The sequence below is a fragment of the Strigops habroptila genome, chromosome 5, assembly GCF_004027225.2.
Source record: "Strigops habroptila isolate Jane chromosome 5, bStrHab1.2.pri, whole genome shotgun sequence".
NCBI classification, from domain to species: domain Eukaryota; kingdom Metazoa; phylum Chordata; class Aves; order Psittaciformes; family Psittacidae; genus Strigops; species Strigops habroptila.
Genome location: NC_044281.2, coordinates 74,164,945 through 74,180,430, shown reverse-complemented (window position 1 = coordinate 74,180,430; position 15,486 = coordinate 74,164,945). Strand labels below are relative to the sequence as shown.

The window sequence follows — 15,486 nt, the reverse complement described above, 5'->3', positions numbered from 1 at the left end:
CTTATAAAATATTTCCAGAGGACACTACATCTGCATCTTTTCATCTACATATCACATGCTTAATAGACACCGTGTCACTACAGCAAACATCAAAGTGGGAGCAGAAGGCACTTCTAAACAGACTTTTAAAAATTAAACTTTTATATGCTCCTTCTAAATAGGAACAGAAAGCCAGCCTAGAAATTTTTTCTCCTCCCACTCTGATTTCATCCATGCCACATGTTAAGTTTGAAGAGGGAGTAAAGATATTTGGCTTTCTTACAGATAGAAAATAATGTCATATTGTAGATTGTGAGCTGGCACTGCAGCTAGACCATATGTGCCACTACCAAATAAGGGCCCAATCCTGCAGAACACTTAGCAACTTGCAAGGTGTCACTGCCCTGTGCAATCTGTCCCTTAGTCTTTATTGGGCTGAAGACAAAACAACATCAGAAATCCACTGTCTCCCTCACACAGTGCTCTACATTATCATCCATTCCCTACTCTAAAGATACTTTCACTACAAAGGGTAAGGACCTCAGGCAGGTACATTTGTGAACCCTGAATAAAATTCTAGTAAAAACAGTCAGTAAGTAAAAAATCCAAACAAACCAACTTCTAATATCACAGCAAAAAAATCAGAGAGTGAATGAAAACAAAGCTAAGAAGCACGACGTGATACTTCCACTTCTCCATTAGGTTTTGTCTGTGACACAGTGAATGCACCTAGAAAATTTTGATTTGGTTTACTCACCTCAAGGAAGAAGTTGACCAGGTACGGATCCTGTTTCAGCTTTGCACATACTATACAGAGAAATTGAATTTCTTCATTTTCTGTTGGTGTTGCCAGAACTTCACCACACAGCCTGATTAATTTCTGTCACATAAAGAAAATGGAACAGTTAAGACAGAGAGTAAATTATAGCTTTTTTTAGGAATGATGGACTGAGTTCTTTTTCTATATACATACTACAGTGGCATAGGATTATTGACTTGAACATTTGCTCTAGGTTTAGATTGCTGGGAACAAGACTTCTTTATTACTTTTGACTTGCATTGCAGTTGCAGTTCAAGGCTCTAATCGTCAATACATTAACCTGATACTGCACTTGAGCAGTTTCTTTAACTCACTTGACAGTGGAAGAATTAAAGAGCTCATTAGCTACAGCAAAATAAGAGAAACTTGTCACGCTACAACACAGCTTACTTCAAATTTGAACAGTACCTGCACTGGCCTGTGCACGTTTATGTGGGGAAGGAGAGGCTGCCGTATTCTTCCAAGAAGTTTTGTATAAAAAGCCAAAACTTGCTGTTTCATTCCTGGAGGGCACTGAAAGAAACCAGATGAACAATAACAAAAATATAACAACTGTGGAGAGAAACAAGATGCAAATTTGTCACTCAAAACGGCTAATGAAACAGCAATAATTCAACCCAAAGCATTTTAAAAATACCATCATCTGTTAACACATTACTCTTATCGACATTAACAGAAAACAACAAAAATTGTTGCATTTCATTACTGTTTTCTTTTTCAACTTATTCATACTTTCAGTTAATTGCTGCACTGCAGACTTCTACCAATCCTTCCAGGAAATATTCCCTACCAGTACAATGATAAGGGGAAATTAACTGTGAATTAATTGGCTACATGTCAGCTGTCTAATTTTATGGTACTATGCCGCAAACCCCAGCAATTCAGTGAATCAGTACATACAAATAAATGATGATAAACACCTTAATGCCTACAAAATGGTTTTTGAATTCATGAGCAATTAACCTTAGACAGATAAAGTGTTTACAAACAGATGTTCCAGGACAAGAGAAAGCTGTTGTTTTCCCTGATATTCAGCAGAATATAAATCACAAGTATCTGTGGAACACCCAGACCCTTGTTCTACTGTCACTCATGCACCATGTCACATGAGGGTACTTTCACATCTCCATGAGATCTGATGGCTCGTGGTCCTTTGTTTCTAGCTAAATCCCCCCTGACTCTGTGTTCTACCATGTCAATAAATGCTGTTATTCCATAGGTTAATTTTAACCCACATAATTTCTCTTATCTGATTGAGTGTGAACGGAGCATGGGTGGCAACAGCCAGGAATGACAACTGCCTAACCTGGTTCTCCTTCCAAGGTAGTTATCCCTAGATTATTAATCCCAAATTTTCACTGAGTTATCAAGCAATCCATCGAAAAGAATGGCAAAATGTGTACTGTCAGGGTGCATCACGTAGTAAGTCTAAGTGATTGCTGTGAAAGGGTATTACTCTTTTTGCAACAGATCTTTACAACATCTTGCAATCACTGAACTGTGTGTTTACTTCACAGGTACCAACTCACAAGTGGCAAAGCATAAAGACAGGCTGTAGAAGAACTGCTTGTACAGACGTATTTGCGTGAGTGCAAAATGACTTCTCTCAACTCTTAGAAACATACTACTAATTACCCACTTCACATATGTCACCATTTCATCTTGGTTTCTTGACAAAATTTATAGATTAGTGAACGAGCTGTATTTCTGAGTAAGTATTTTCAATACATCTTAGCCTGATTGTAGGACAGCTGGCGTAGTAACAGGTTTTGCAAAGCTCTGGTCCTTGCAGAGCAAGGAACATCCCAGGCTCAGACAGCTAGTACCCTACACATTTATATATGTAAAATCAAGCAGATTAAGAACCCATGACAATGTGTAAAAGACTGACTGAGAATGAAACCATGGAGGGCTCCAGTTATCCTTGGATCAGGATACACCATGCTTTCCTAACTGCATCTGCCTCATGATACAAAAAGTCCTAGCACAAGGGCTTCCAAGTTAATTCATCCCATGATCCATCCAACTCCATACATTTCAGCTCATCAGTCTGCCAAAGAAAGACAGCAACAAGATGCACCAAACCCATGACATTAATTTCACATGTGCCACAAAGCAGACAGGAAAAGAACCAAACAACACTGCCAAAGGCTGCATTCATACCAAAGAATTGGATGTGAAAGCTGTCTGGGGATCAGCTTAAATTAATGCTTTCTGACATGGAATTCTTTCTGAGCAATAACTCATCACATTCCAAAAAATTAAACAAAGTCTGTATTTAACACAGCACTTTTCACCCAAGAATCTCCCAACACTTCACAAAGGACAGAGAGGGAAAATACTCTGTTGTAGAGCCAGAAAAATACTAGACTGAACAAATATGCTTGTCCTAACTTCTAGCTTCACAGTCAATATTATCAGTGGTGAGTAACAAATTCTTAGAGTTCTGCCTTAGTCCAGCATTTCACTGGTTGGCTCACTTTGATCATACTTGTAAAAGACAGTTATTCATAATACGTTGGTAACACAAGCAAATAACTGTTTTGCTATAGTTCAGTGTCCCACACTACCACCTACTGTAGAACTTCAGTCTCTATTACAATTAGGAGCTCACACAAAAGACATGTGCTCTGCTGAGGAAATTACATACATCAGCTTTTCCTAATGTGTAGAGTGTCTCCAAAATCTTGTGATGTAGCAAATATTCCATACATGGTCCTGTTTCACCTGATTCCCTCTCATTTTCTTCTTGAACTAGAATATCCAACATCTGTTCCAGGTGAGAAGGAATGTTGGTATCAGTCACAGGAGCTTTGTCATCTAAATAGAAGAGATGTGCAATTAAGAATGATTAAAATATTGTCCTCATTTTTCTTAAGTTCAGTTCCAAATGTAAGACTTAAAAACGTGACCACTCATTGAAGAATCTTCTATAGAGTACGTAAGTTTTTTGACGTCTTAAATTGAATTTTCAGAACCATATCTGGAAATGTAAACTGGAATATTCATTAGATATCTGACCTTGCAATGGGGAAAAGGTGAAATGCCAAATTTCAAAACATGCATTAATTACACAGCGAAAACGGAAAACACAGAAGCCAGAACCCAAACTTAGGGCGAGAAAGGTTCAACTCTCAGTCTTCTAGTTAATATCCACCCTGTCTTGATAACTTCCTCTTTGACTCTTCACATAGTATTCTGAAATCTATAAACAGCCTCTAACGTCAGATAATTTGCAGCTGACCATTTCCTTTACAAACTATATAACTAAATAAAGTTTTTCTGATGATAACAACAAAGAAAACCCAAACTCTAAGCTATTTTATCCTTCAGTTTTAGATTTGTCTTTTATACTTTCTGCATTAAAGCAGCATTCTGTCAACCTTTATGAAGGAATGGGTAAGATTCTGATATCACCATACTAGAGTCATGAAACTGCTGTGGATTCATGCTCTTGGCAGTGGGAGCTGGCATTAACATATTGTAGAGCACGTCCACCCATGGAGATTTTCCCATGTATTTTTCTCAGCTCAGTTCTCCTTGAACAACTACCCACTAGGGAAATGGTTACTACTTCTTATGCAATAAGCTAAAAATAACTGCCCCTTGCATGCAAATGGCAACATGATCACAAAGGAAAACTACCATGTCAGTGTAATTGTGATCTCTGCCACAACCTCCAGTTAGCCTAGTGTGTTTTGCTTGAATGTCCTAGGCATAATTCTGCTCCCATCGCAAAGAACAGAAATAAATTCACTGAATGGCAACTTGTTTTTCACAAGACTTCTGAAAATGTGGGAGAGAGGTCAGCTTTTATTCTGTGCCACGTAACCACAGGTATCAGCTTTCCCCTACCATCCTGTCATTTCTACCTTAGGGGACATCACATAGCGTTCCGAAAGATGGATATTTAGAACCAAGGGTCAAGTTTCAGCTTCTAAGAGTAAATACTGACATAAACAAGATCACCAGACCCACAAACAGTCCCACAAATGCAGATTCAATAACTACTCTAGCAGAAATACAGAACTAATAAGCTTGAGGAAAGCATGGCAACATTCACTTTAAAAACTTCACAGTGTAATAACTAGGGCCAAACATTTAACATTGAAATGTTGCATACTGTTGTAGGAGATCAGGAAAAAGTTTAAGGTAAAGCATCTACAGCCATAATTCATCTGAATACCCATTGGTTTTTTTTAGAAGAGCAGAATAAAACTTGGATAAGATTTAACAGAATGTGTTCTAATTCTGCTCACAAATTCACTTTTCAGAGCTATGTTATCAAAATACTTTTCACGAAGACAAGACACTGAAGAAAAAAGACCTAATACTGAGCACTCAGAATTGATGTCTTCTAAAATCTATGACCACAAAATTACTTTTGCTAAAATCTTGGAAAAAAAAAAGAAAATCCCTGATCCAAAACAATAGAAAGGTTAACAGCAGGGACTACATTTCTGTAGTTGTCTGTTTAGACTAAACAGAATATGTGAAGACAGGAACTGGGTCGGGCGTGGAAAGGTACAATCCTCTACATGGTACTCAGAAAAGAAACTTCCCTCTACCATTTTTTCATTGCCTCATTTTTAAAGGCATGAATGGAGGTACACATATTTTTAATTGCTAGTTTTGTGTGTTGGCATTTTCTAAAAGACCTGACTCATTTAGTATTACTTAATCTTTACTTTTAACAACACAGAAATTGGAATTATAACTTTTCGCAATAAACAGACAAAATCAGATGTTTTCTTTTACCTGATGTCTCTATGTAGTAATGGGTGATAGCTTTCAGTGGGTAAACAAAATCCTCTTGTAATGGAAGGGAAGGTGCAGCTGTGGGAAGAAAAGAACAAACAACAAAAAAAACCCAGTTAGGAATGAAATAAACACACATCCTCAGAGATTAAATTTGAATTTTATCTTATACTGGGAAGTGAACTGCTGCAGACTAGTGCTGCAATTTTTTACTCTGTGCTCTTCTACCTAACAAGGATTACCAACATTATTCATGGCATAAGCCCATGTCCCTACTGCCTAGCTTGTGAACATCAGTAATAATCTCTGTGATGTCTCTATGACCGGACAAGCTATTTGAAGCAACAAAAGCAATTGCTCATGCAGCAAAACAACACTGGAAATGTAGGTGTGAATTGTTTACGATCTCAGAGTTTTGTCCTGTAAAGAAAAAAAAATAATGTCTTTTACATTTGCTTTTGATGCCATCTTCCTTTTCTGTATTGCTCTGTTCTCTCTCCCTCTGCTCCCTAAAAAATACCAATTAGCTGCTTCATACAGTTTTGACATGCTTTTTTTTCCCCTGTTACCACAACTATTTACCAGGCCCATTCCCAGAGCTTGTGGGTTTTTTTTTTTTTTTTAACAATATGTTTCTTATTTAATTTCTGACAGAAAAGGAAGTTTCTTCTTTTCTGGAGGAATTCAAGAATGGCCGGTTGGTGTGATGGCACCAGGAATAACATGCTGCAAGAACAGAAACACCCCTCCCAGTCAACATCAGTACTTGCTCCTTCCTCACTGAGCCCAAGAACCAAGTGCCCTGCGGCTCATTACGCCACAGGCACTCACAACTGCCTACACCACGGGCAGCATGTGTAAGGACCACAAACCATTTTATCACTCTGCTCTCCAAAGCTGCGGCAAACATTGGAATTTGTGACCACAATGTAAGACATTCAGAGCTGGTAAAATCGGGAATCCTGTAGGGAAAACCCACCCCACTCACCTGATCATGTGATGGTCTCCCTGAAACTGAGGCTTAACCCTACCCGCTTGAGGCCTTTCTTTTTTACCATCAAGTCCTCAAGTCATTTTTTTATAGGAAATACTAAAAATAAAGGATTTACCACTGGACATTGATGGCAACACTGAGACCTGTGGGCAAGCAGAAAGAATCCCATGTGTAAGTTAGTGTGTCCATTTTAGAAGGACAAGGAGTTGAACCGGGCCTGACAAGCTATGGAGTCAAGTCCTTCACAGAGTCACACAGAGTGGCTGAGGTTGAAGGGAGCTCTTGGAGCTCATCTTAGTCAACCCCCGGCTGAGAGCAGGCTCACCTAAAACCAGTTGCTCAGGACCATGTCCAGACAGCTTTTGAATATCTCAACAAATTGAGATTCCACAAGCTCTCTGAGAACCTGTGCCAGGGCTCAGCCACCCTCACAGTGAAAAGTTCCCCCCCCAGAAGCTATGGATACCACATTTAAGATTAATAACTATTGAATTCCTCCAGTGTCTCCTCATAGTGCCTAAAAAGCACTGAGCTGCCTCAGTTCTCGGACAAACAGAAGCACGGGGCTCAGGCATCTTTATACTCTTCACTGGGTAGTGTTGTATTTTGGAAGTTTTCCACATCAGTCTTTTCCTCTTCCTTAAATTTAATGACACTTAAAATTTTATCTGGTAAAGTCGTAAAGCCCAGTATAGGAATGGCATGCCCTGCCACGATAAGAAAATAGAATGCTAGTTGTTAATGACCTTGCACACAGGACTTTTGAAATGCAAGACTTAAAGAAGCAGTGGTGCTTGGTAACTAATCTACACCTGCATCCTGTTGGAAAATGTGCCCTCACAAATGGCAACAAGGAAATCAAATGAACACTGCTTATCATTCCCTGACAGTCTGTGGACACACGTGTCTTCAATTACTTCCACAGCGGGGCACTTGAAAATAGCAATTTAAGCACACCCAGCTACCACAGAGTAAGTATCCAGGAACCCACACACTGCACCAAAACTAGTTTCTTTTACAGTGAAGTTACTAGGTTATGAAATTCAGAAGAATAACTGAACAAAATGAAGACTGAGCATATGATATTTTGTGTCTTACTTTGTATGTCACACTGCTGCTGTAGATGAGTATTTCAAGCAATGTAATGAATCATTTTTGCAGATTTCTGTAATAAAACTATACCAAACCCTCCACTCTGGCTGATGAAAGCACAGAAACCACTTTTCAGGAATACCCAGGGCTTTCAGGCAACTCTATTTCCAAAGTAACACATGATAGATAACATTAAAGATTTATCCTTGACTGATGTGATTTTCTTTCTCCACTTCGTCTAGCCTCATCTGCCTCGAGATGGAATTTAGTGGCTCTGAGCAGTGCCAGGAAAAGGATTTCTCTTCTCAGCATTGTCAATAATTTATCCACTGCAGGAGAGAACTGTGGATACAGACAATCTGCCTTCCCAACAAATGCGCTCCAGGGACTCCTCTCAGATGTGAAAACCTAATTCTGGGACAGGTCCTGCCCTCTTTAATTAAAATACTCAGTGATTTCACAGGGTCTTCTCTGATCAAGGACTGCAAGATGGATACCAGAGATACCATTAGCATGTGTACCTGCACGCCTATTGGGAATATACGACCGGACCTTGCCACCAATTGGACCTGGTGATGACGGAGCTGTGCCTGCATTGGGCTACCCAGACTCAGCAACTGCCTAACAATGTAGAAAAATCATGCTGCTTTACTTGTTCAGCTAAAATAACCTTCACCCTCAAATTCCTCTTCCCCACTGCAGATGGACCCTAAGTATAGAATCTGCTTTTTACAGGCACAGGCTATTCCAGGTAATATGTAACAAGAAATCTTAACTGCAGCAATGCCATGTAGTTATTCTGACCAGAAGTGTTTTACGGAAACAAATTAAAAGAAACCCACGCCTCCCCCAACCCTATTGAATATAGTTATGCAATACACAAAATCAAGGGTAAAGACCAAAGGCACTTAAGAATAGTAGCTTAAAGCAAAACAAAGGCCCAGCAACTGGGAAAGCATTAGAAAAATGTAAGTGTAAACACTTGGTTGACGTGCTTTAAACCGCTACTTAGGGCAGGTAATTCTATGGATGAAGCCTGTAAAGTCTATTTTAGGATGAATTAATTAGTTAGCCAGCTGAGATGAATACATTACACCTGCCAAATCTGAAGAATCCTCCTTTGTAAAAAGTAACACATGCCTGTATAAAGATTCTGAAGGGCATAACAGAATTCACTGCCTGAGGGCTATTAACTCCTGCTATTTGTCTATACAAAGAATTGCTTTAAAAGCGCCACTTATTTTCTCAGTTTTATTAATTAATTTTGATGTAATTAAATGTGTTACCTGGTCTATGGAAGGTGTTCCCCTCTCACGGCAGGGGTGTTGAACTAGATGATCTTTAAGGTCCCTTCCAAAACCCCAAAACATTCTGTGACTCTACGTTTCTATTGTCTTGCAATTTTGAGCTAATCAATTCCTAATCTCGAAGTGAAGTTCTCCTCCTTAGGGGAAAAAACTTAACATCTTAAAGACTGCATGTAGGTGTTGGTATATCAAATAGCCAAACCTCACTGAACACTACTGAGAACCAGCCCCATCTGAGCAGACCACTGATTAGCTTTTCCATCTGGCCCCCAACTCCTGCAGTTGAGCTTCCTGGGAGTGAGACAAGTGAGTGTTCTCATTTAGAAGTTAAACTTAACACATGCGCCTATCATTCTTGGTGACAATACGTTAGTAATGATCAAACCCACTCCTTCCAGAAAAAGTCTGTTCTCAGGAAGAACTACAGATCTTGACCAGGACTATAGCCCTGCTTGTTATAAAATCTGTCCAAAATACAATTCCCACGTCGTTTTTAAAAGTGTACAGAATTTGTGTTTAGGCAGGGAAAAAAATAACATCAGAGCAAAGAAACCTATAAATATTCAGTGCTTAACAGCAATTCTTTTGTGCATGTAAAATCAATTGTCATATGTTTCATGTATGCTTTTGCAGAAGTGCATATTCAATACCGAAAAGAAGGAAACAACGGAAGCTGGTGATATCCTTAGTATCTCTTGGCCAAGTTCACAAAGTAAAGAAATGCTGTATAAAACAATAACAGGTATCGTCTGGTCAGATGCCAGAGTGAAAATGAAAGCAGAAACTGGTCAAAGGAAACGAAAGGGGAACTGCATGTACAATCCCCTGACTGAAACGAGGAAAACTACAGCAGTCTCTTCGATCTATACTACTTTACTATGTGAATGTTTGCCCTGATGGAAATCTGAAAAAGGACTAATGGTTGAAGGTTTACTTTATTCAATGAATGCACAGAGCTTATAATGGTCACTGCTTTGCATATAAAAATTAAGACTTGCACATGCTTGCAAGCCATGCATTAAATTTTGTCATCAGAAATATTTTAAAAACCATCAGTAATGTGTGGGTCATTACATTAAATAAAGTGGGTTCAAGAAGAAGAAATTTTGGTTTGAGTAGTTACGCAGTTCATGATTTTGGAGCTGTACCTGTAGCAAGTGATTCAGTTTCTTTCCAGTTTCACCTCAAAATAAAAACAGAAAATATGCTACTAAAAAGCATGTTAAAGTGCCAGTGTAAGAGACACAGTGGAATAATAGGTTGGTAGAGAGTTGTTTCCAAAAATGACAGCAATTGCAAAATTTGAAACAACCAAAAATCATACTTTTCCCTGCTCAAGGTAGGACAGCTCAAAACCATCTTTCTGAGGTGACTGTTAAGACGAAACATCTTCTGAAAGTCCAAATCAGACACAGACAAAAGTCTTTGAACACTCGAGTGACCGCTTTACAGACGAGCATTTTGTCTAGGGAAACATGAGTGAGAGCACTAAGATAAGAGAATATAAGTCTAACTTGGTGCTTTTGTAGTGTACCACTACTTGCTTATGTTGCTTACAATGTACACTCTGGAATACATCTGGGATAAAAGTATACCAGAAATGCATAGGAAAGAGAAAACATCTTGGGACAAGCCCATATATGACACTGTCACAGATTCATTAATATTAACCCACACAGCAACAGCTATTTCTATTCTATTCTACCCCTGAAGTAAGGTAATTGAACAAAGACTGCAGCTCCCTTCCAACATTCTCACCCTACCACGTTAAGGATGCTCTGTCAGGACAATACCTGACAGAGTGCTTGCTCATGCTGATGCTGCGAGACAGGGCAAAGTATCTAAAGTACTTGCAGGACTGACACAGGATAAGAGGTGGCAAAAATTAGGATTCAGTTGTAGTGAAAATGAGAATAACGATTTCAAACTCTTGGCCATTTTAGGCAGAAAAGACTGAAAGTTTTGAGTTCTTCAAGGTAAGAAAAAGTCTTAATAAAAATCAACTGGGTCTCTTACATTTGCTTCATCACAGTCCTGTCATGAAGGCAGCCAGAGAGCGGCTCACTCACAACAAGTGAAAGGCAAATACTCCTGTGTGTATTAGACTGTCGACTTTGGAGCTCCTCATCATAGTTCAGCGAGATGGCATATTGAGGGTAAGATAACAAAGATTATGTAATAGGAACTCCTATCTAAATGCATCTCTCAGAAGTCTGCAGGCCTGTGGGCCCTGAGCACGACAGGAAGCATTACATAAATGATGTGCAGGAGAAAATGACAGGGGAGAAAGGCTACCCAAACCGCATTCTGATTAAAAGTAGTCCTACCAATGAGAGCTCAAGCCTAGGCACTCCGAGTGTATTTAACTGCCCAGCTCAGCTCAAAATCTTGAGCTGCAAATGAATTCCTCCAGAAGTAGGCACCCAAACCCTAGGAGAATTTGTAATCTTAGTTACCAGTTTCTGATGCTGATATTCAGGGCTGAAACAGAGTCCACATGAGGCTGCACAAGCTAAACTTGCCTCCGCAGCTGTAACAGGCAAGTAAAAATGATGCTCTGAATTCTCTAGGTTCTGAGAACAGCAGGTAGCATCAAGCTGGGCTTATCTAATCTTAGGATTTACACCAGTTTGTCATTTTCAGAGTAGCAAAGCTAAGTAGCCCACAATACTTTTCATTAGATGATAAAACAATGTTTTAAAGTCACATACAGCCCCAAAACTGTTTAAAAGTTTCTATTTATCAGTTTTGGCTTTGAATTAGTGGGTCAAACTTCCTAGGTAGTAAAGACACATTCTTAATATCCTCTTGTTTTTGTGATGCCATGATTTTATTCCTACCATGCATGCCTCCGTGTTTGTCACAACCCTATATTTATCATCAGGAGCTCCATCACAGTGGTTTTATCAGGGTAAGGTGATTCTAAAAGGGACACCAGAGTCCAGCAAGGACACAGAGCACAGTGTTTGATAGCAGTCACTTGCAAAATGATGTTATCCATCTGCGTCTGTTTTTCTTGAGGGGAAGGTGTTTGGGCTTTTTTTGATTAAAAAAAGATCATTCTAGTCCTTACCATCTCCATTCTTCCCCGTTTCCATTCAACTCATTCATGTTTCCTGTTTTTTGTGGATCTCAAATAATGCAGCACTTTTTGGTTTATTTTTTGTATATCATCAATAACATAATGTTCTTTAGGAATAACTTTTATTAGATACCTTGAATCAGTAGGGCCTGAAAGAATAACTTCTCTCCACTCCTGAATCTCTCCACTCATGCAAAACTGTGGCCACAGCTCGCAAAGACTAACAAGATTTCTTTAGGTCAGGCAACCACTAATTTCTGTTTCTCCTCCACTGAAAAGCACTGCCCTATTGAAGGCATTCCTCTGTGGTTCACAGAGAATTTTCAGGCCATTTCATCATTATTTAAAACCATTTCTTTCCAATTGCCACTCCACCACTAAAAGAGCAAACTAGGAACCTGCAATTAATTATTACAGGCTTAACTTTTAAACTTGAGTAGTCCTGCTAAGGCTGCAGAACTACAACGCACACACATAGTCATAGATGCTTACGTATCTGCAGCATCGAGGGGTGCATTAACGCACAAAGGGTGCCCCTTTTTCAACCATTTGAACCATATTCCTTCAACACTTTCCGCCTTCACTTCCAGCAGTATTTCACTGCCAGTTTTTAGCACCTAAGCAAAGATGCACCTCTTCCACCTCAGTCTCCCGGGTGTGCTGGAAGCCGCAGACATGACTACCACGACCTCACCTCACGGAAAAGCAAACAAAACCAACCCGTGCAGACACAAAACCAGCCTGAGAAGCAGGCAGCTGAACGTGGCCTACAGAAATGGCAGCTTCAGAGACAGGCCCCGCTGCTCCCCTCTCCCCAGCGCCGCGATGGGCACCGGATGGATGGGCTACACCGTGAAACCGAACCCGCCGTACACAACCCCAGGTCCCCTCGGCCTCCTTCCCTTCCCCTCCCGGTTAAAAACCAGAAAATAGGGCTGGAAACATCGGTTTGGAAGTGACAACATCACACAAAAGCACCGGACACGGCGACCATTGTCTGCTGGCCACAACAACAAGAGAATCCTGAGCAGTTTCCTGAATTCACCTCCGCTCTCGTTCCGCTGAAAGCGGCCGGGGCGGAGACACCGGGCCTACGGGGAAGGCACGTTACCGGCGCTGACAGCCCCGGGGCTCCCCGCTGCCCGAGGGGACTGTGCCGGCGTCGCGGAGCCCCAGGCAGCGGCCGCTCCCTCCACCTCCGGCCCTCGGCAGCCCGGTCCGGCTGTAGCCAGCGCTGGGGCAGCTCCGCTCCCGTCCAGGGGCCGCGCCGCCGGCCGCGGCCCGGCCCGCCTAGCCCGGCGTCCGCCTCCCTGCCCGCGGCACGGGCGAGCCGGGCTCGGCGGGGCCACGGCTGCGGCGATATGCGGGCTCGTGGGGCCCGCCGCGGCAGCGGGGCCCCGGGGGAGGCGGCAGGGAAGGGGCGCCGCGCTGAGAGAGCGGGCCGAGCCCCCCGCTCCGCCCGCTCGGCAGCTAGGCCCCGCTTGCATCCCCGGCCGTGGCGTGGCCCGGCCCGCCGGCGGCCTTACCGCCTCCACGGCGTGCTGCAGGATGGAGGTGAACTTGGAGAACATCCTGTCCCGCGACTGCAGCAGCCGCTGCCGGGAGGACCGCGAGAGCTCTCGATCCGCCGCCGCCGCCGCTCCAGGGTGAGGGCTGCATACGGGGGCCTGGCTGCGGGGATCGGGAGGGCGGGCGGCCGCCGGCTCTGCCTCTCGCTCCCCGGCGGACACTGTGGCACTGACACCGCCGGCTGCGGCGCCGGCCTGCCGATGCTCCGGGTGTCCGCCCCGGCGCGGCCTGCAGGGGCCGCCACCCCCCGTACGCTGCCAGCCGCGGCGCGGAGAGCCCGGCCGGGCGGCCCGGCCCGGCCCAACCGAGCCCGCCCCGTTCCGCTCCGCTCCGGCCCGGGCCTGGCTTGGCCCGGGCCCGCGGGCCTGGGCAACCGACAGCGCCCGAGCTCCTGCCCGGCTCAGCCGGTCGCTCGAACCGGGCAGGTTGTGCCGGGGTACGGGCAGCGAGCTCTGGGTGCCCCGAGCCAGGTCCCCGCCTCTTTGGGCAGCTCCCGGCGGGGAGGTGAGGGGAAGCGGCGCCTAGAACCGCTGTCTCCGGCCTCCCATCCGGCTCCTCTCGGTGTCTCCACTGCCCGCTGTTCCGGAGGGGGTGTCCTCCACCCGTGCCGGCCAGCATGGCACAGCAAGGAGCAGCCCTGTGCGGGTGGCTAAAGGCCCGACTCGCTGTCTGCTGGGACAGCTGGGGGCTGTCACCGTCCACACTGACTGTCCAGGTCTTCAGGGAAGCAATGCCCGGCTCCCACAGACAGGGGCTGAAAGAGTCAGTGACATCCTGTTGCTGGCTGAGAGCCTGGAGAGGCTCTGGGGAGGTCCTGGTGTTCAGCCTGGGGAAGAGAAGGCTGCGGGGAGACCTTAGAGCCAGCTCCAGTGCCTAAAGGGGCTGCAAGAAACCTGGAGAGGGCTTGCTACAAGGGCCTGTAGGGACAGGACAAGGGGAATGGCTTTAACCTGCCAGAGGAGAGATTGAGATGAGATATGGTAAGAAGTTCTTCCCTGTGAGGGTGCTGAGGCGCTGGCACAGGGTGCCCAGAGAAGCTGTGGCTGCCCCATCCCTAGGCAGTGTTCCAAGGCCAGGGTTGGACACCAGGGGCTTGGAAGCAACCTGCTCTAGTGGAAGATGTCCCCTGCCGCGTGGCAGGGGGTTGGAGCTGGACGAGCTTAAGGTCCCTTCTATGACTATGAGAGGCCGATGGAGCTGGTGGCATGGGTCCTGGCTGACTGCAGTCCCTTGCTGGGGCTTTGCAGTGTGCCACAGCATGAGAGGGCCTGGTGGCAGTGGTGCAGTTGCTACCTATTTCAACTGCTGTTGTTGTTTTTTCCCCAGAGCTTTGAAGGAGGATAGAGAGGAGCTTTAATTTCATCTCCAAGCCAAAAATACTTCCAGAAGAAAACTATAATCTCTGCCATTTTCTTGTGCCACAGGAAAAGCAGGAGGGTAAGGTGGGATGAGCAGAGGTTAGGACCATGTAGTCAGGCATTGGGAACGGGCTTCCCAGGGAAGTGGTGGAATCACGTCCCTGGAAGTTTCAAAAACATGTAGATGAGGCCCTCAATGACATGGTTTAGTGGTGGCCCTTGGCAGTGCTGGAGAACAATTGGGCTTGATGATCTTAAAAGTCTTATACAACCTAGTTGATTCCTATGAGTCTATGTAGCTGGTGGCTGGTGTGGTGTTTTGGGAACCGCTTGCAGCTCATAGCATAATGTTTGGACACTGGGCAAATGGAAATGGGAGAACAGGATTGATTTGGCAGTGGGGGAGCCAGAATGAATATTGGGAAGGTGGCAACCAGTTTGGGAAAAGAGAAGAGGACCTGTAGTGCCAAATGCGAGAAAAACTTTCTCATTAATTTTTGGAGATGAACAAACCCCAACTTCCTCAT

The 15,486-nt window shown here is 43.8% G+C and overlaps 1 protein-coding gene across 3 annotated transcripts in view; it reads right to left on the bottom strand.

The window, feature by feature from the left end:
• The window catches only part of FAM160B1 (family with sequence similarity 160 member B1), a 35,788-nt gene extending 21,770 nt beyond the window's left edge, over window positions 1–14,018 (bottom strand). For all 3 annotated transcript variants that reach the window (XR_003991539.1, XM_030487201.1, XM_030487202.1), the window contains exons 1-5: window positions 13,559–14,018; window positions 5,558–5,635; window positions 3,450–3,619; window positions 1,208–1,312; window positions 737–859 (exon numbers count right to left, since the gene is read on the bottom strand). Coding sequence is in view for 2 of the 3 variants with exons in the window: in XM_030487201.1 (XP_030343061.1) it covers window positions 737–859; window positions 1,208–1,312; window positions 3,450–3,619; window positions 5,558–5,635; window positions 13,559–13,691 (609 nt within the window). In the remaining variant the exon portion in view is untranslated. The remainder of the gene's footprint in view (window positions 1–736; window positions 860–1,207; window positions 1,313–3,449; window positions 3,620–5,557; window positions 5,636–13,558) is intronic.
• Between the last annotated feature and the right edge of the window lie 1,468 nt (window positions 14,019–15,486).